Below are 20,412 nucleotides of genomic sequence, written 5' to 3' on the forward strand. Positions count from 1 at the left end.
TTCAATCAAATGATGCTTCAAGATATTAACCTGCATTTCTCAAAAGTAAGCCTAGAACAGCCTTCTGTATAATGGTACTCTGCCTCATTAAAGTTAGCTACACCTAAATGCAAAATAATGAGAATAGGAACCCCGCTCATTCAAAACTTCTCACGATTTCATAATCCAATTCTGTATCCCAGCCCTTTGGATTTAATTAACAAATTACCCAATCCACTTCCCATCATGGTATGTGTCTTTCTACTTCATCAGCTGAGACATAATGCGATATGAAAGGCAGGATCTCCTGCCATAAGTCATCCTATATTGCAATTACCATCTGGGATGATTTCCTTTGCAGGGTAATTACCATTCAGGCAGCAAGCGTTCTGCTCGTTGCTTTTTCAAAGAACTGGAAAGCCATGTGGCACAGAGGGTAGGAAAGTTGCGGTTTGAGAACAGGTGGAAATATTGAGCACTGTCCAAAATCCCCATTCAGCTCATAATTGCATACCAGCCTCCGACAACCTGGTCTCTTCCAGATGTTTTGGGCTATAAGTACCTGCCATTGGTTGTTGAAGGATCAATAATACATACTGAGAAGAAGCAGCTAGGGAGGTCCTTCCCTAGTCCCGTGTAAATAGCAGTTTATCAGCTTGCTACTTGCAGCCCATTGCCCACGCCTTCTCTCTCTTCCTTTCTTTCCAGATGGATCACATTGTCTTAGAACACCTTCCGCGGGCCACGTGTTTGGAAGTGGATCAGTCTCAGAAAGCCCTGAGGGCCGGCGTTTGTTCCTCCTCCAATCTTTATCAGAAGTGGCAGTTTGGAAATTATTATGCTGCCTGAAGAGGAAGCCGAGCAAACCGGACAGAAGAGTCGCTTTGTAATCCGATGAATTTGAAAGCGACAGCTGTGGAACTTCCGATAGCAGCGAGCATAAAACTGCGATCTCCCTCCCAAACCGCAGTCGGAACCCGAACACTTTGGAAGAAGCATATGGCCAGATCAGAAGATGGAGCGAGAGCGCAGCTGGTTTGATGCGGCTTAATGACACACGGCTGGCATATTGGCAGGGGAGGAAAAAATGACCAGGGAAAAAATGACCAGAGTTCTTCCTGCCTTAGAGGGTTTACATTTCTGGTTTGGTATGGGTTTTTTTACGGGAGCGTTATGGAGATTCCACTTCACAAGTTTCACTCTTCTCCCTATTTCAAAAAAAAAAAATGCCAATCTTTTGGAAACCTTGAGAATCACATATCTCAAATCTGCATCCCAAAATGTGTGGCCTGTGAGTATAGAAGTTGAGAGCTGTCTAATTTGATTGATAGTGGCTGCCAGGTGAATGGCCAGGCTACACTTTGAAGTCGTAGCAAGAGTCTGACTTTATTACATGTGTGGAGGTGGCAGGAGTTTGAAAATGTCTTATGGGGCAAGCCCTCTTGCTGTCACTTTCAAGAAGCTTTGGGGACAAACTCGGGCTAAAACAGTCCAGATTGGAGAGATCAGACGTACAGTCTCTAAGCTCCAAGTGGCACAGTCCAGCAACAGATTCAGCATATGTGCGCAGTAGGGATTTTCAGGTGTCTTCCTTTTTTACACATCTAGTCTATGCGCATGGGGGAAAGTGCGACTTCGCCCTGACCAGCATGCCAATGCGCTCAAGTGATACATTTCATAAACAAATTCCCAACATCCATGTGCTCAGAGGGATGCCTGAAAAAGAGTTCCCATGTGTGTATGTCCATAGGTGATTGAAGTAATTGGAAACCCTCTGATCCTAGGAGCTGTCTTGTGTATGCGCCCCATCAGAGAAATTCCGCTGAACATGTGAATGCCAGCAGTTAGGTCAGTGGGTCATGGCACTGCATCTCCCTTCTCATGTAGGCTGTCTTGGGTATTGTTGGAGAATGACAGCCATTGTTAAATCGCTTCTGTAACTTTGCGAGCCTGAGGCCTCAAACCGTTTTATTTCAGAGCAGTGCCCTCTGGGCAACTTCAAAGATAACTTCCTGAAGGACCACATAAACATCAGACAGCCATAGCCTTCAGGAGCCACAAAGGCGGTGGGGCTACTCTGGAGTAAGAAGCATCCTTTGCCTCAGAGCATTGTCCTGAAGCTGTACCTCACAATACAAGCTTCGATGACAGCCAAGCTTTCATCATCCGTGATGTTTACAGCCTTTTACAAGTCTGTTTTATGTCCAAGAGAGCCTCTGTATAATGTTGCCGTGACATCGCATATCAGCACTGACAATGTTTGGCAAGCTGAACCTGCCAAAATATTGATTTGCCTAACAGACTTCACAGTCAGCTTCATTCCCAACTGTCTTTCTGAGTCTCTCCTCCCCCCACTCCCCCCAGCATCCTCCAGTATTGTTGCCCTGTAGTTGCCATCAGAAAAATTACACAGATGTTGTCTGAACACTCACGTTTTATCAAGAGCATGAATTTCATTACATTCTGTGCGCTGACATTCCATCATTTGTCATTTAGCAGGCACGGAGTGGCCATATGTCACAGTCACATTGCATTTCCCCTCGTGCCATTTGCAAAACGTTCGCGTCCACCCTGTCTTTGCTTATTCTTTTAAAAAAAAGCATATTGGGTGACCCTTCTGGACTCTTGACACACACAAAAATCTACAACATTGAGTACTGGGGAACACTGCCCAAGTAGGCTTTTCTTGCAGGAACAACAACCATGCCAGCTAGATATTTAAAAATCATAATTACCGGTATATTTTGAGCAAGATGAGAGCTCCTGGAACCCAAAACCTAAGAACATGTTCCCAAGGCATTCCTCCATCCTGATATTCCCAGGCAGGAAACCATTGCAACTTCCAAAGATGCAGATGGTTTCAACGATGCAGATGGAAATGGCTTCGAATAAAGAGTGTCCGCCATTTACATTGGACCCGATTTTGTGGCTAGAGCTTTTACAGGTAGGCCTCTGCCATCTCCTGTTTTGTAGCTGTGCACAGCCTTAACGTGCTTGGTTCTGGAAGGTGGGAAAGACACTCTGCTATAGATTTTCAAACCTTTTTAAAAAATAAAAATAAAACCGCTGTATTTGCAAGCAATAACATGGGTGCAGAAAGCTAGGAACCCAATACTCACTGGCTGCTAGATTGCAGAAGAAGGCAGGAAGCATATGTTGGGGAGGGGTTAGGGGAAAACAGAGATGAATAAACACTGCTATTTTGGCACAGGAATAGTACCGTATGTGTCTTTGGGGGGCGGGGGAATAAGTGAGATGTCCTGCTGTGTAATACTTGTCTGTCCATACTTCTACCATCAACCCAACATCTGGGCTAGCACTGTCAGGTTTAATAATACACTCCAAATAGGTGATTAGTGCTTGATCATCAGCTCATACCCAGCCTCAATCCAGTCAGAATCCGCACTGAAATTTCAGTGCAATTGCCCCTTCTGTGCCAGTCGAACTTAAGCACAGCTAATTTTTCTCTGGACTGGGCCACGTTTCCCACCCCAGTGCTAAGAGTCACATGTGCAAACCAGTACAGCATCCAAGCATTTGTGTTTTGTTTTTCCAGAAAAGGAGCATGCCAAAGCTTGCTTCCATGCACCACTTTCCCAGTAGCTGTGTGTGTGTGTGTGTGTGTGTGTGTGTGTGTGTGTGTGTGTGTGTAGCAATCTTGAGATGAAAGAGTCCCATCTTAAGATAAGGAGCGTCCTGTTATTTAGAGGTTAGTGCTTAGCTGAACTAAGATGGTAATGATCAGGGCAAGGCATCAGAGCTGTGCTTCTCTTTCCTCTCCGTCGACATGACCTTCAAGGAAATTACTACCTAACCACTTAAGGAAACTTGAACATTACTCTTACGTTGCTGGAGCAGCACAAGGAGGTGCATTAGTGACCAAAATCTGACCCTACCAGTCATTTTAGCATTTTATATACTGTCATAAATTTTATCCAGACGTAATTTAATGATGGATCCCGTATAGGTTTCATTCTCAAAGTTTAATTTGCTTGATTTTGTTATTGGGGGTTGGGAGGAAGGAACCTGAATTTGCATCCAATGGGGAAAAAGCCTTGCGCAATGGCTTTGAATGCACCTGTCCACTGTGAATTTTAACCAGACATCCCCAAACTTCGGCCCTCCAGATGTTTGGACTACAATTCCCATCATCCCTGACCACTGGTCCTCTTAGCTAGGGATCATGGGAGTTGTAGGCCAAAACATCTGGAGAGCCACAGTTTGGGGATGCCTGATTTTAACTATGCTATGCAATGTATATAGCTCAGAGATGAACCCACATTGATAAATGAACTAAAAGAGTGGTGACTTAATTCATTTTTAAATAAAAAAAGCTGTATATATATTTTTTTTAATGTGAGCTGATTTCTTTTATATAATATAATTTGTGGGTTTTAAAATATATATGTAATTAGTTCCTTCCTGTCTGGCGTTCGTATTGTACCCTTATCTGTAGGTAGCAGTAATGCTCTAACCTGATGGTTTTTTGTTTGTTTGTTTTTTAAAACATAGCTTTTATGCATTTCAGACAAAAATGTTATTTACACATGGGAAATTCTTATTAAAAATCTGACATAATTTTTTACAAACATTGTCTCACTGCATCTGTCAATCGTTTCCCTTTTAATAGTAGTGGAATCTGCAAAAGACTAAAATCTGCTCATGTAAGCCCATTACTGAAAGCCCAACACTACAAAGCTTGTTCAACTACGGTGGTACCTCGGTTTAAGTACACATTTGGTTCCAGGTGTCTGTACTTAACCTGAAGCGTGCTTAATCTGAAGCGAACTTTCCCATTGAAAGTAATGGAAAGTGGATTAATCTGTTCCAGACGGTCCGTGGAGTACTTAAACTGAAGCATACTTAACCTGAAGTGAACTTTCCCATTGAAAGTAATGGAAAATGGATTAATCTGTTCTAGACGGGTCCACGGAGTACTCAAACTGAAGCGTACTTAACCTGAAGCAAACTTTCCCATTGAAAGTAATGGAAAGTGGATTAATCTGTTCTAGACGGGTCCATGGAGTACTCAACCTGAAGCGTACTTAACCCGAAGTATGAGTGTAATTGGTACTTAACCTGAAGTGTACTTAACCTGAAGCGAACTTTCCCATTGAAAGTAATCGAAAGTGGATTAATCCGTTCCAGATGGGTCTACGGAGTATTTAAACTGAAAGTACTCAAACCGAAGCATACTTAAACCGAGGTATGACTGTATTGATTTCTTAACTTTTGAATTGCTGCTTATCAAGATGCACATATAAAAACCCTCTGCATTGAGAACATTCTTGGCAACCCTGACCATCACATTGCTACCCATAAGGTGAAGGGCCACAACCTTGTCGAGATTGCCCAGATGGCGTGTGCAGTTGCCACTATGTATGTGTTTGCGAGTGTTTCTCTCAGGGAGGTCCCTATGTCTTAATAACTGCATGACAGGCATAAATCCAACAGGTCCAGCTTCCCAATATAAAAGCAAAATCTGCACATTCATTTTTTGGAGGAGGGGGTGTCAAACTAAACAATAAAAAAACCATTATTTATCAAAAACATTTCATGAACTATGCTTTAATTTTCTCTCAAATATTTAACCCAAAGAGGGTTTTGTAAAAATAAAAACAAATATTTTCCCCCGTTAAATCAGAATTACAAACATCCCTGTTCACACTACAATCCCAGAAGGAATTAGGTTTTGAATATGAAATGTCCAGGATTTGTCTTTTGGAGGGCGTTCATAACAAAAACCATACTACTCTTAACATGGGAAGAGGAGACATCCTTTGAATGTACACAGACCAGAGGGCAAATAAACAACTTCCATTGGGACAATGAGGTTAGTGTTCGGTTTGTACAATGCAGAACTGTCTTTCCCCCTCCCAGTTAGAAAATAAAGAATGGCCTTGTACGATGAACAACAACAAAAAATCTCAAACAATATTTGATCCTGCCAGAAATGCGAAACATCAAAGAACTCTTTAGTACTGCAGTATCATAAGCTCCCAGTTCCAGACCCTCGCAGATTTCACTGCAACCCAGGCTTCCCTGCCCCATACCCCTTTCTTTCTTTCTTTTATGGTAGGGAGAAGTGACTGCAAGGAAAATCTGGAAGGGAAAGGGGTTAAGCACCACCACTGCACTTACCCTTCCTCTGCTCCTGATTTCAGTTCCCAGTGGCTGTTTTTCCCTAATTAAATTTCTAATATTTAATTTCAATATTAGAAAGTGGCAGTCCAGAGAACTCCAGATGATCTGCCATTAATATTTTGCATGGGTTTTTAAATTTAAATTTATAAAGCCCTTAATTGTGTTGGTGCTGACCTTTAAAGCCCTAAACGGCCTCGGTCCAGTATACCTGAAGGAGCATCTCCACCTCCATCGTTCTGCCTGGACACTGAGGTCCAGCTCCGAGGGTCTTCTGGCAGTTCCCTTGCTGCGAGAAGCCAATTTACAGGGAACCAGGCAGAGGGCCTTCTCGGTAGTGGCACCCACCCTGTGGAACGCCCTCCCACCAGATGTCAAAGAGAAAAACAACCAGACTTTTAGAGGACATCTGAAGGCAGCCCTGTTTAGGGAAGCTTTTAATGTTAAATAGTTTATTGTATTTTAATACTTCTGTTGGAAGCCACCCAGAGTGGCTGGGGAAACCCAGCCAGATGGGCGGGGTATAAATAAATTATTATTACAGGTAGGTAGCCGTGTTGGTCTGGGTCGAAGTAAAATTAAAAAAAATTCCTTCAGTTCTTCCTTAAAGACCAACTAAGTTTTTATTTTGGTATGAGCTTTCGTGTGCATGCACACTTCTTCAGATACCTGAAGAAGTATCTGAAGAAGTATCTGAAGAAGTATCTGAAGAAGTGTGCATGCACACGAAAGCTCATACCAAAATAAAAACTTAGTTGGTCTTTAAGGTGCTACTGAAGGAATTTTTTTTAAATTATTATTGTTATTGTTATTATCGTTATTTTTAAGCTATGCACAATAGTACAAATCAGCATAAAGCTGGAGAAATCATATAAAAACAGTGATCCAGTGGTACAGGGCCCAATCTTATGATCAAGGAAAGCCTACACACAGCAATATATATATATTTTTTGCAAGACATATGAAGCAAATAGTTGATGCTGCTTTTTGTATGGAAGAGGGAAGGACATTCTCCAAAGTGCAGCAGCAGCAGCAGCAGCAGGAAGTGCCTGTTTTCAGGTCGCTGTCCTGTGATATTCTGTAAAGTGCAGTGCCATGAATAAAACCCCATAACTTACAGGTCTAATATAGGGACAGGGAGTGACTGACAAAACTTTTGACTAGTAACTATTCTGCAACCAGTGCGGTTCTCTCAAGCGCAGCTATAAAAATGTTTGCATCTTGGCTCTCCACTCCACAACTTGGCCCCAGTGTTCTGCACTAGCTGCAGTTTCTGTACCAGTCTCAAGGGAAGCTCCACATAGAGCGTGTTACAGTAGTCCAATTGAGACATTACCATCACCTGACTCATAATGGCCAATACATCCCTGTCCGGGAAAGGGCGTAGCTGGTGTACCAACTGAAATTGATAATGGGTGCTCCTTCCCACTGAGGTCACCTGGGTGTCCAATGACAGGTGAATGTAGGAATGCCTCCAAACTATCTACCTCTTCCCTCAGAAAGAACGCACCTCTCTCCCTAACTCTCAGACCACATAACTACTCACCGAAAATGTCTAGTCATAGCAAGATTCAGCCTTAGTTTGTTGGTTGGCCCTCATCCAGCTACCAGAATGTCACCTTTTCACCATATATATCATACCAATGGATATATATATATATATATATATATATATATATATATATATATGAGAAAAGTAACGAACAGGAGACTCAAGTATTTAACAAGGAACTTTATTTGAACCATGCAGTTCTTAACAATGGTGTTTAAAATGCCTGTTGCTCTCGGTTTCGATTCCTTGCTTGGCGCTCCCCAGGCTTGCCATAAAACCACCCACGCAGAACATTTTAATTCCTGTGCTTGGTCACCTCACCAAAATCCCTCACAATGGTTTCCCCTGGCTACCTCCCTGTCAAAATGGTCGTGTGAATCCAATATAAAAGAATCTGTTTCAGAAGATGAATGTGGAAATGAAAAGTCATGTAATTCTTGGTTTCTCAAAGCATTTGAAATCGAGAAACTGTCTTCATAAGCATTATAATAGCCTCTAATTTCACCCCAGCCTGTTTATTTGACTGATGTGCTTCCCTTACGGTTAGTTCCCCCACTTAACATTTCTCAGGAGTGGACTCTTAACTTTTTTTATTCAGGCCATCACATGAAAGCCCTTTTATTTGTGCCAATTCTATTAATTTTCCCCTTCTTATTCTTATTGAGGAACTCTGTTGCTACTGGAAAAGTTGCTATCTGCACTAACAAGAGCTGGTTCAATAAACAGTATCATCTGCAACTATTTGGATATGCAAATTTTCTCCCTGTTTTACTGGTAGGAAATGAACTTCAATGATATTTTAAAGGGTTTTTAGTTGCATTTCATTCTACTAGCTAAAATATACAGATTGGGGTAGGAAGAAAAAGGAAGGCAAACCTATTCTCATTTTGAATCACACAATCTCACTCTCACACAAACACACAAACAGTTTATACCCAATCTGGTTTTTTTTATAAAAAAAGGTTATAACAATATATCAACCAAAGAATGTTAACAGCTGAAGTACATATATTTTAATACTGTAGTCATTTGCAAACATGATGTTAACATTCAGTCTGTATATTAATTGATACTAGTACGCAGTGTTGATGTTCTCAATTGCTGACTGGAATGTGATGGAACAATATTTGGCAGACAAAATTGTGAGAACTAGTTTTGTGAGAATAGTGGGCATACAGTTATTATTTATTTGTGAGATGAGTAAATCTGGTTCTAGTCTGGATTTCAAGTTTTTGAAATGGAAAACAGTGTTTCAGCCTTTTTATTAACAACACATATGTTGCTAACCATTCTAACACCGGCTACCAAAGCTCTGCAGAGGATTCACCATATTCAGTGGGGTTTTCTCCCAAGAAAATGTGAAAAGGATTTTAAAGTAGTTTTAAAGTAGCTCCTGGACTCATTTTGTCAATGCCTATAATGTAAGACTAATACAACTAGCTGGTGCAAATGTATGCAGTTATTTTCTCTCAACACAGAATGATAGAATAGGAAAACAGGCAGGAAGTGGGTTTCAAAGGTGGTATAGTTCATGCTCACAGAAAACCTTTAAAAACAGAGATCATAGCAATTGCAACAAGTAATAACTTTATTCTTGTAACGGTATCCTCAAGTCTACTCTATTTGTCAGGAAATCACCAGAATGGAGAACCATCTTGATTATTCTGTGTGTGTGCTTTAAAGAGATTACAAATTAGTCCAGGGCTATCTAAAAGGTCACCAATATTATGCCCATGTTGTGGCGGTGTGTCCTATGGCACCCACAAAAGCGTCTTAGTAAATATCCCCTCAAAAATGTTTCTTCTCCCTACTCAGTTCCTGTTTGCACATGTCTCCACATTTCACTGGATGCCAGGATTTGACACCCATCCTCCCATCTGTTCTGAACTGAGGAGAATTGCAAAGAGCTCTCTGTGTGAGTGTAACAGTGGCTGATGTGCCTTCCCCACCCCACAGCTGGGAGGAGGCGCTCACACCATTTTGTGGTCCTGTCTATTTTCTTCTCTTTTAGATGTAGATGACATGCCCTCATAGCAGCAGTTTTGTGTCATGCCATGATCCCACGGCAGCCATTTCATGACTGGTGCCTGCAATACTCTTTCAAAATTCAAAATGTGCCTGCTGGCTGCCAAAGGTTGGCATCCCCTAGCTGTTTCTTCCATTTCAGTACCAAAAATGGGTGGTTGGGTGGGAAACTATCTCTAAAATACCTTTTTTGATTGAGCTAGGTTAAAGTTATTACATTGCTGATTTAAGTTACTGCATGTATTGTTGTGGTTACATTTCTGACGTGCGGTCAAATTGCACATACTAGCTCCAATCCAATGAAAGTTAGTTGTAATTTATGACTGCAATCCTAGACACACTTGCGGGATTAAGTCCAGTTGAACTCAATGGGACTTACTTTTGAGCAGACATGCATCAGTCCCACCAAAAGCAGTAGGAGCACAGTTAACTTGTTCTGTTAGTTTCAAGGAGACTTCCAGCCCAAGCGTATCCACATGCTATGTACTCAGAAGCAAGTCCCCTAATAGTCCAACGGACAGTACTCCCAGATAACAATGCATAAGCCTGCAACCATGCAGTCCCATCCTATGCATATCTATCTGGAAGTAAATGTGATCAAGAGAGCTTGTTCCCAAACAGAAAGGGTGCATAGGGTTGTAGCACTTAGATTACAGGTAAGCTTAGGTTGGATTGAAGCTGCAAAATTTATTTTGATAACTTGATATTACAGGTGGATAAATGTCTGGCATTGGGGAGGGGAGGAGAATCGCAGCATGCCCATCAAATCCTCTGCCTCAGTTTTATGAATGCATCATGGACTCAAATTCATCAATTCTCTGTTTAGTGTTTCCTTTCCGGATCTTCCGGTAAGATATTGTATTGTATCGAGAATAACTGTGCCTGGAGATATCATTTTTCTTCACCAAGCTCAGCTGATCAGCAGGTTTCTCAGTCTGAGAGTTACAGCTGGCAGTGGCAGAAAGGAAATCCTTGCTGCTGCTCTCCAGCCTCTTTTCATGTTTATCCTCATTGCTTTCCTTCTGCATTATTTCTTCAGTGCCATCGAAGTCTTCCTCTGCCGTGGATTCATTTTCTTCTAGTTGTGTTTCCTCTTTCATTGGCTCCTTGGGTTCACTCAGCTCTGCCTCTTCCTGTTCCTCCTCTACCACCACCTCATTAGTGCTGTAGACTTCTTCAATCTGGGGTTCCTCCATCTTTCTTTCTTCCATCTTAGCTACTTTATGGTCTGTAGTGCTCACAGGATGCTTCTCCTCACAAAAGCCTGTAACAAATAACAGTGGGGTTAAAGTTGTTTAAAGTTTGCCGTTACCTCAATAGGTGGCCCATGGGCATCCACTGTCTCTCAGCCCTACTCACAAACCACCTGCTATTTAAGACTAATAATACTGACAGGGTTGGTGTGAGGAATACTGAGATAATATATGTGGAAGCAGAATCAGAAGAGGTTTAGTCTTTGTAAAAACTGAAGTACTGAAGTATTTTGATTAAAAAAAATAAGTGGGTGCCAGTACAAAATGGCTTCAATGGGCAGCAAAAAAAGAGGCGATGGTACTTTGGACTAGTGAATACTGTCACACAAAAAGCAACAACAACAACATTCTACTATAGAATAATGGGATTGTATGGCCATGGTCCACATACAACAACAGCATCTGATAGAGTCTACTAGTGCCCTACAGATCAATCTAAACATTCATAGGATTGGGGAATGCCCCCCCCTTCTGATTTTCATGCCTTTGCTGAAATATATAAAGTGATTGTGCCTACAATCCTATACACCAGGGCTGGGGGACCTGCTTGACTACATCTCCCACCATCCCTAATCATGCTGGCTGGGGCTGATGGGAGTTTATAAGCAAATGGACTAGAGACCCCCATGCCCTCTTCTCCACCATCCTTACCACCCTATTTTTCAACACTACAGTACTTCTAAGGAGGCCCAGTGGAGCGACTTGAATCCTGAAGCATGACCTCTCTAGCAATATGCTTGCACTAACAAATTGTTAGTGAGGCATCCATAAAAGAGAAAGAGGGACACAGGAAGGGCAGGGGCTTACCAGAAATGGGGTAAAAAAAAATAGGAACTGCCCCCAGAGCAGATGGTCTTATCATCATTATTTTGCAAAAAAATTATAACCATCTAATTTTCCCATTCCACCACCACCACACACACAAACAAATTAGCAAGATAACTGAGGTGTAACATACAGCGCTTGGAAGCCTTGAAATAGATATTTACTCAATGTGGCACAGATTGCTATATTTTCTTGACTCAAAGCGCAACTAATTGTCTGCAAATAGCCACTTTTCTCAACCTTCTTATTAGGGTAATATGCCTGGAATTTTTCAGACAATATCTGGTCAGTAGGGGGATTCTGAGAGGTAAGTAGGTGGAGTCTGGTATCATTTTGACCAGTCAGGAGGTGGTACCATAGGAGAGAAGCCTAGTTTGATACTGGCTTACTCAGCAAAATACCTGATATAGACTGACTACCTATGCATTCCCAACAAATAGAAACGCACCCCCCCACCCAATAAAAGGACAAAAGATGATACGGATTTGTATAAAATAGGCTTATGCTAATTTATATGTTCAGGTGCACATTTAGAAATAACTAATAGAAACAGAAGCTGGAAAGACTATGATGATGTCACCTGTCTTGCCTGCTCAGTCTCCTGTTCTGGTGGTAACTGTTGATGGGCAAATGCTCTCCCTTATGGTTCTTAACCTTGAAACGGGATTTAAACCATGCAGCCCTTCAAACCCAGGACTGTCCTCTGTAAGTAGGACACATGGTCACTCTATCCTGATATCTAACTGGGCAAACATACTGAATAAGCAGTAGACTATAAAACTCTTGGCTGGGCCTAGTAGTGTTACAGTGGCTTCAGTCCTTCCTGGAGAATCAGCCTCAGAAGCTCAGAATCGGTACTGAGAAGCTTATTTTCCATCCTTTGGCCAGTAGGCTATGGGGTGCCTGCTAGAAAAAGTCATCTAGAGGATTGGGTCACAGCAACACCAGCATGCAGGTGACGGTCATCTCTACCTCTTGAAATTATTGTGTGTGTGTGTGCGCGCGCGCAGTGAAATGCAGTGTGGCTTGCTAGATAGCTCAATGGTGGGATAGCCAGAGAAAGACATAGCGTCCCATTCAGTTGTCTACAGCAGGACCAGGGAATCTGTGACCATCCCAATGTTGTTGGACTCTAACTCCCATCAGTCCCAGCCAACATGGCCAATGGTCAGGAATGATGGGAGTTGTGGTCCAAGAACATCTGGAAGGCCTAGAGTCCAGACTTAATGAGTAAACACTAACATCTGGCATAAGATAACTATGCTAGGCCTTCTATTGTAGCTGCTTTCAATATTTGGAGTATTTTGCCCAAAGTCATTTTATAAAAGTTCAATGCACTTCTGTAAGCTCTGTGGATCACCGAATAATTGATGCTTTTGAATTATGGTGCTGGAGGAGGCTCTTGAGGGTCCCATGGACTGCAAACTGCGGGAGGCAGTGCAAGACAGGAGTGCCTGGCGTGCTCTGGTCCATGGGGTCATGAAGAGTCGGACACGACTAAACGACTAAACAACAACAACAAGCTCTGCGGAGGGTGTGCACACTGATAGAATAGCATCACTTGTGCCCCTCTGTGTGGCACAGGATATTGATGGCTTTTGGCATGTAGCTAAAGTGGATTTAAATGTATGGAATGACTTGCCAACAAAATCCAAATAACTGGTGTTAATGCGTTGTCAAGGTTGTGAAATCGCACACTTAGCAGGCATAAAGCTATAAAAGCAAAAAGCCTTCTCTTATCCAACTTGATTCAATCTGAACTATTGGGTCACATTTCTACAAGCTTCCTGCATGGATGTTCTAGGTGAGAAGGGGTATCAAAAGCCCTTTTTAATCCCTTCCTAAAATAGTCACCAGAACATAGGCATACATACAGCTTCCTTATACTCCTGGAGAAAATATTTAAAGGTGGAAGAAACCATAACCCACTTTGGGAGAGACATGGTAATTCAGTACCATCCCCTGTTTCACTTGTAATTTTCAAATAGGGCAGGCATCTATTTAAATTAATAGGAGTACCCAATGTGGTTTCAATTGTAGGACTATACAATCCTATGCACACTTGTTAGGGAGCAAGTCTCACTGATCTTACTGGGACCTATATCCACATAAACATGTGCAGGACTAAGCTGTATGGCTAGCAGGAATGTCGCAACCCATGGAGAGCCACATAAAATTGATGTTAGCAAAATTTGCCAGATTATTCTCTGGTTGAAGAAGAGCTGTATGGGTTGGGGCAAAAACTGTTCATGGTACTTTTAGACTTCAGCCCTATACATGCTTACTTGGGAGTAGGTGTCAATGAACCAAAAAAACCATAAAACTTACTTCTGAGTAGACCTAGGCTGTATACTTACCATATATTTTAAAGAACATGGCTGTCCCCCAAAGCATCCTGGTATTCTGTAATTTAGCCCTCACAGAGCTACAATTCCTAGCACCCTTTACAAACTACAGCTCTCAGGATTTATTGAGGGAAGCTGTGTGACTTAAATATGTTTTAAGCGTATGGTTTGCACACAGCCATGCATATCATTGCACTGTTATTCATATTAGTTAGAACTCAACATGGACAAGGAACGTGATCTTCAGATAGTTTCTCTGAAGAACTTATAATAAAGAAGAACTTTGCAATTGTTGCATTCAAACAGGCAGTTATTGGAGTTTCCAAGTAGATTTTAAACAATTGGTTCATGCCCATTGGTTTTTTTAAAAGTATTTTTGAACCATCTGCAGGGGGTTGGACTAGATGATCCTCAGGGTCCCTTCCAACTCTACAATTCTAGGGTTCTAAAGTGTGTTGTTTCAGATCTCTAGAAATATCACAAGCAAAGAGGCTGCCTATGTCCCCAGGCTTCATGAGAATCTCGGTCAGGCAAGTCACTCAGGTGCTTACCTCTCTCTTCCCATAAGAAGAGGCATTGATGATGATGCCATCTCCTGGACTAGATACCCTTCCTGCCTTCATATGTCATCTTGGGAATGCAGACAAACACTAATAGTGTGCCATTTCTGAGACTGGTGTTAGGTGTGAACACATATTGCAAGAGCACCATCCCCCCACCCCCCAGCTTTGCCAGAATTGGGATCCTTAATGCTGTGCACAAAAACACGGGAAAGCAAAGGTTCTGGATGGTCCTGGTTAAATATTATCTGACTTCCATTTTGTGTTTCTAACTACAGCCCTTGTTTACCTTTCTTCCCTCATATAAGACATTGGTCCATAAAGATGAGCACAGTGGTTTTTGCTATCCTTGCTTAAATTATTACACAAACTGCCACTGGGGAATCTAAAGTCAAGAGAAGGATAAATGGCAAAATGTACCTTATATACATAGGCATGAACTGTCTAAACATTTGCCTCCTTCTAAAATATAAACTTTCTTAACAGAGCTGTGCCAATGCCAAGGAATCTGAGGGGCGCAGGGAGTATCCTCAAATAGAAGATAATGCACACCAGTTCAATAGAAGTATGTACCTCACTCTGTTTAAATTTCTCTCATAGTTAACAACTTCATGTGGGATTTTCTAGAAGATCACAGCTGAATTCAGATTAACAATTGAGGGAATAACCCGAGTCAGACAATTCCTGCCTACCAAATGGATGCAAATTTGGTTGGAATGTAGAATCCAGTTTCAGTCCCTACCAGTGATGATCATCACTGTCCAAGCTGACCACACTGACCATCTGTTAGAAGCTGTGTAACAAAAGGAAATATGACAGGTATCCATGTCCAAAGCCCCAGAAAAAGGAAACCAAATGTGCTGCATCACACTCCATGGGATTCAATCCATCATATATATGTTTAGAAGCCTGCCATCGCCTGTTGGTTGACAGTGATGGTGTTTGCTCAGTAAGAGTGGAAGCTCATGGGCAGTCAGACCACTTGCATGAACGAGTCCAAACCAGCCATAAAGGTTATGTATCACAGAAGACCATTTAACCATGTAGAGTATATATACCTTGTCCCTAAGCATGACATTTTGGCCATTCGCTTTGCAACATGCTGCAGTTGCTGTTGTGTCCAGCTTCAGACATGCAAAAGCCAAAAGCAGCTGCATCATCACAGCAAGTTGGAAGATATTGCAAGAGGCTAGGCTGCAGTTTCCATTACTAGCAGTTGCCACAGGTGGGAAATGCCTCACTCTACTGTAGGTGAAGTTATTAGCTTAATTATCATTTCTAAATCCACAGTAGACTCCAGATTTTTGTTTATTTTATTTTTTTACATCACACAAATCCAAGGATCATCAGTGACTGAGACTATATATAATGTTCTAGAAACTGCAAAAACTAAGCAAGAGCAGAACTTGGTTTGTCCATGAAACGTTGAGCATTCAGCCTCCACACAGGTGTTTGTAATATAACAGGGTTATTAAACTGGAAGATATATAGGGTTCCTTAAGCAGAGACCTAAACGCAGGCCTACAGCAGGGATTTCCCCCTAGTCTAAGGGAAGAAAAGGGAGAACATTATCTGGATGTGGGGCTGTGTTTAAACAGGACACAGTTAATTCACTGTGCCTGATCAGTACCTTAAATGGGAGACTCCTGGTTACCCCAGATTTCAGACTTTGTTTATTGCAGTATAGTCCCTTAACAGGGCTAGCCAAAGCCATTTTGCTTTCTGAGGCAAAGGACGAAATGGCACCCTCCCCCATTCTACATGTAGAAGATGTGTCATGAGCCAGGAGTCAGCTTTGCCTGCTGAACAACAGCCTGAAGGGGAAGAAAGAGGAAAGACTCCACCTGCAACTGATCAGCCATCAAGGACACAGAGGAGAATGTGCTGATGAGAAGCAGCTGGGTTCAGACTTCTTAAGCAGAGCTTCCAGAAACAGTCAGTTGCTGGTAACAATGTTTGGAGTTCTTGCTGCTTCCTGGTTGTTTTGACCCTGGGCCCGCTAATCACTGGATTACCTGACTCCTGGACTGTCTGATCACATAGATTGCTGTTCAACTGACCCTAGGACTAGACCAGACTTCGGATGCTGTCTCTGTCTCCAGGTAAGTGCATCTCAGACTTCTGGATGGCTGGCTTCCCACTCCATCGAGCTCTGCACACTGTTGCTCAGCAACAAAACTACAACAAGCCGACTGGTCTGGTAGTCAAATCTTATTTCCAGCAGTTGCAACAGAATATTTTTATTTATTTATCCTACCCTTACTCCCAAAGGGGTGCAGAGCAGGAAGCAATAATAAAACATTTTTTTTAAAAAAATTAAAATCTAAAACAGTTAAAAACAGCTATCTCAGGTTGCCATATTTTATCTAAAGAAAATCGTGACATCCGCAAAGATGTTGAGCAAAATTTGGAGCTGCTTCCACTGCTATTTCCATCGTGTTGCTATACATCCCGGTTTTCCCTGATTCAGCAAAATTCCCCCCGATGCCATTTTTATGCCCAAAAAACAGGACATGTCAGGGATTTTCCTGACATATGGCAAACCTAGTTAATGTCTTTCACCCATCAAATGTCTGAGGACATCAGACTATGGTAGTTGAAAAGGGTGCATGGCAGGCCTTTGGCACTCATAGCTCTGATCCCCAATAGAAACGAACGTTTGTTCCACACTACTACTTTTTTTCTAAAGAGTGCCCTGCCTTCTGTGCCAGTTTGCTGGCTGCTCCTTTAAAGGTTCTGACCTAAATGTAAGAAAAATCCTGCTGGACTGGGCAGCTCACAACCCTAGTAGCCATTGACAGCCCCACCCTCCGTGAATTGGTCAAACCCTCTTTTAAAGACATGTTTGTGAGACCTGAGTCACACTATGGGCTGCCTTGAAGAGACTAACCCACCTATCATTATGTGTAGTATTTATTCTTTATTGTGCAACAAGTGACCCAGTTGTGTGCATGGCTACTCGGCTAAGCAAGTAGCCATATGGATTGACCAAACGCCACGTTGTATATACAGTAGTCTCTCTGCATTACCCGAAGACAGGCAGGCTACATGATCATTTATATGGGTGTCGCACACTTGTCGTATTCAACTCTTCTCTGGCTTAATTGGTGCTTTAATGTTGTTACAAAATTCTCCATTCAACTTCTGCCTGTGGCGCCTTAAGTATTAATTAGGTTGAATTGGATAGGTAGTAAAAATGCTGCCTGCAATTTAGAGATAAAGTGCTTGTGCATGGGAGTTGGGGGGGGGAGGTGTCAAATTTTACTTAATAGGTTTTATTGTGTACTTGTACAATGCAGCGTGAATGCAGATATGTGTTGGCGGGAAAAGCCATTCTTCATGAGCTGATCTCTCCAAAATACTGAGGTTTTAAGACTGACAAGGTCACTTCTGATAAATGTGTAAATTATACCACTAGCACCTTTCTGAAGCCAAGACAGCTGTAAAATTGCTATCCTATTTCCCCTAGACTGAAATCCGAAGCACAATGGGACTCGCATATAAGTAAATGTATGATCTAACTTGGCCCTAATTACTCTGCCTTGCCTAATGAAGTCCATCATTGGAGCTCAAACCATGATTTTTAGAGAGATGGGTAGATAAAGAGAACAGGTACATAATATTTGTGAGCAAGAATGAATAAATGTGGGGAGGGGGGGAGACAAATAACCCCTGCTGTGGGGCACAAATTTAGCGGTAGTCTTTCATCCATTCATCTTGTACCTGCAAGTATCACTGACATCCTTCACTGGGATTTAATCATGTATGCAAAGTTGGCTGTCGACCCTGAAGAAATAGCCACCAGTTTTAGTATAAACTCATATTGAGTTGAGCTCTTATATCTAGACTGAATTAGCCTCAACTGATTTCCATGATAAAAAAAATTCCTTCAGTAGCACCTTAAAGACCAACTAAGCTTTTATTTTGGTATGAGCTTTCGTGTGCATGCACACTTCGTCAGATTTCCATGAGAGAGACTTGTGCGTATGCTTAAGTGCCTCATTGAATTAAGTTGGATCTTGGTTAGACCGTTAACAAAAGCTGTGGCTTTCTTCCTACTTTTTTAAAAAGTAAGGCAGCTCTACTCCTCACCTTCTCTGGATTCTTCTTCCCAACTTCTTGTCTCCTGGGAAAAGATGTCAGTTTCTCTCTCCTTGTTTCCATCTGGCTCTCCTTTAGAAGATACAAGACAGTGTAAAATTGACATCTCCTACAAAGTGTTTAGTGATTACAGTGGCAATTACTAATCTCTTCAGCCATATAGTGCAGCTTAAACCTTTCTGCCTGGAGTGATCTTTTTCCATTAGATTTTGATCTAGAGCCACTTGCAGCAGGAAATATGTGCTGCAGCAATCAATGGACTCACTTCCATTGAAATGGAATGTAGTGCCTTCCCCTCCATTTTTCTTTTTCTTTTTTTTGGGGGGGGGGGGGTTTCACCAAACACTTGGAAGCAAATTCAATTGACAAATTAAAACTCAATTAAAATTAATAGAAAATCAGTGAAAGTTGTGCACAATCTAGCCAAAGTTAAGCTACTTGAAACTGCGTCAGTTTCAAAGAGAATGCAGCACATGCTTCAATCTCTCTTGCTTTTAATTCTCATTCATTTCATATCTCTCCCATTAAGGAGAATTAAAAAGCACTTAACTTTGGCTAGATCGTGTTTAGAACTAGATCCACATTTGCTTTTTTTAATATATATATATATATATATATATATATATATATATATATATATATATCCATATCCGTGTCAATGATGGGACTTTTTTTTTTTTTGAGGGTTGGAGAAAATTTCAGAAACTGTCAGCCACTGTTACTCATTCAACACAAAGGATTTATAATCTTACAGAAATAAAAAGAACGCTTTAAGAAAAACATTTAAAACACTTATATTTCTCACATTTCATGAAAAATAAAAATATAATAAAGATTCTCACATCATTCCCAAGACAAAAAGGGGGGGGGGGGGAGAATGCATAAGCTGGCATTTTACCTTGAAGTTCCTTTATCCCAACTGAAACTTCATATGCTGTGCTCTTTGCTAAATGTTTGCCTCCTCCTCGGTTTCCTTGTGCAAGTGGGGAACCAGGAATAGGATCTGCCGTTTCGTAAGGAAATATCTCGACAGAATTTGCAATTTGATCAATAATATCAATGACCTGGAGCTGAGGTTTTTCAGAGGGCATGTTCCGATTATATTCAGACATGCTGGTTGGAACTTGGACATCTTCTGTCATGATTCCTGCAGTATCCAAGAGGTTCCTTGCAGATATGTATCCAGAGATGATCTGGTATCCCAGAATCGCTGCAGAAATCAAACCATCCACAACTATCCCTCCCCCACCAAATAGATAGATATATTGAAGAGTCAACAAGCTTTCTGTCCTCCTGAAGTTGTTGCAGCCAAGCAGGGAATAATGTCAGGATTTGCCTTGGCTTTGTCAGAGGTCCCTTTCCAAGAGGCTGTCCAATCAGCACTTTTCTTGTCACTTAGAGCCTTTCCCCCGTTGCATAATAAAATGCACCATGTCAATTTACATAAACAAACAATCTACAAGCAACAAAGCTTTTTGTGCTGGCATGCAGGAGTGGGGCTTTCAGCATGTCAGCCTGGCAGTAATAAACAGAGATTGTTGTCCTTGTTGTCATAAATGGCCCTTTGTATGCCAGCCTTGTAACAGGAGTGGCGATTGTTCTAAATCTTTAATCCACACCAAGTGACTACC

The 20,412-nt window shown here is 41.7% G+C and overlaps 2 protein-coding genes across 2 annotated transcripts in view; one reads left to right on the forward strand and one right to left on the reverse strand.

Moving 5' to 3' along the window:
• The window catches only part of GALNT5 (polypeptide N-acetylgalactosaminyltransferase 5), a 40,207-nt gene extending 35,639 nt beyond the window's left edge, over window positions 1-4,568 (forward strand). The window contains exon 10 of the mRNA XM_035111520.2: window positions 688-4,568. Within this exon, the coding sequence (XP_034967411.1) occupies window positions 688-828 (141 nt within the window). The 3' untranslated portion in view covers window positions 829-4,568. The remainder of the gene's footprint in view (window positions 1-687) is intronic.
• A 4,063-nt stretch (window positions 4,569-8,631) lies between these two features.
• Window positions 8,632-20,048, reverse strand: ERMN (ermin). The gene is made up of 3 exons (XM_035130557.2): window positions 19,680-20,048; window positions 18,773-18,853; window positions 8,632-10,961 (listed from the first exon to the last, which is right to left on the reverse strand). Exons 1-3 carry the CDS (start codon window positions 19,921-19,923, stop codon window positions 10,480-10,482), a joined length of 807 nt encoding a protein of 268 aa, XP_034986448.1. The 5' UTR covers window positions 19,924-20,048; the 3' UTR covers window positions 8,632-10,479.
• Window positions 20,049-20,412: the final 364 nt, after the last annotated feature.

Source organism: Zootoca vivipara, chromosome 1 (genome assembly GCF_963506605.1).
Source record: "Zootoca vivipara chromosome 1, rZooViv1.1, whole genome shotgun sequence".
NCBI classification, from domain to species: Eukaryota; Metazoa; Chordata; class Lepidosauria; order Squamata; family Lacertidae; genus Zootoca; species Zootoca vivipara.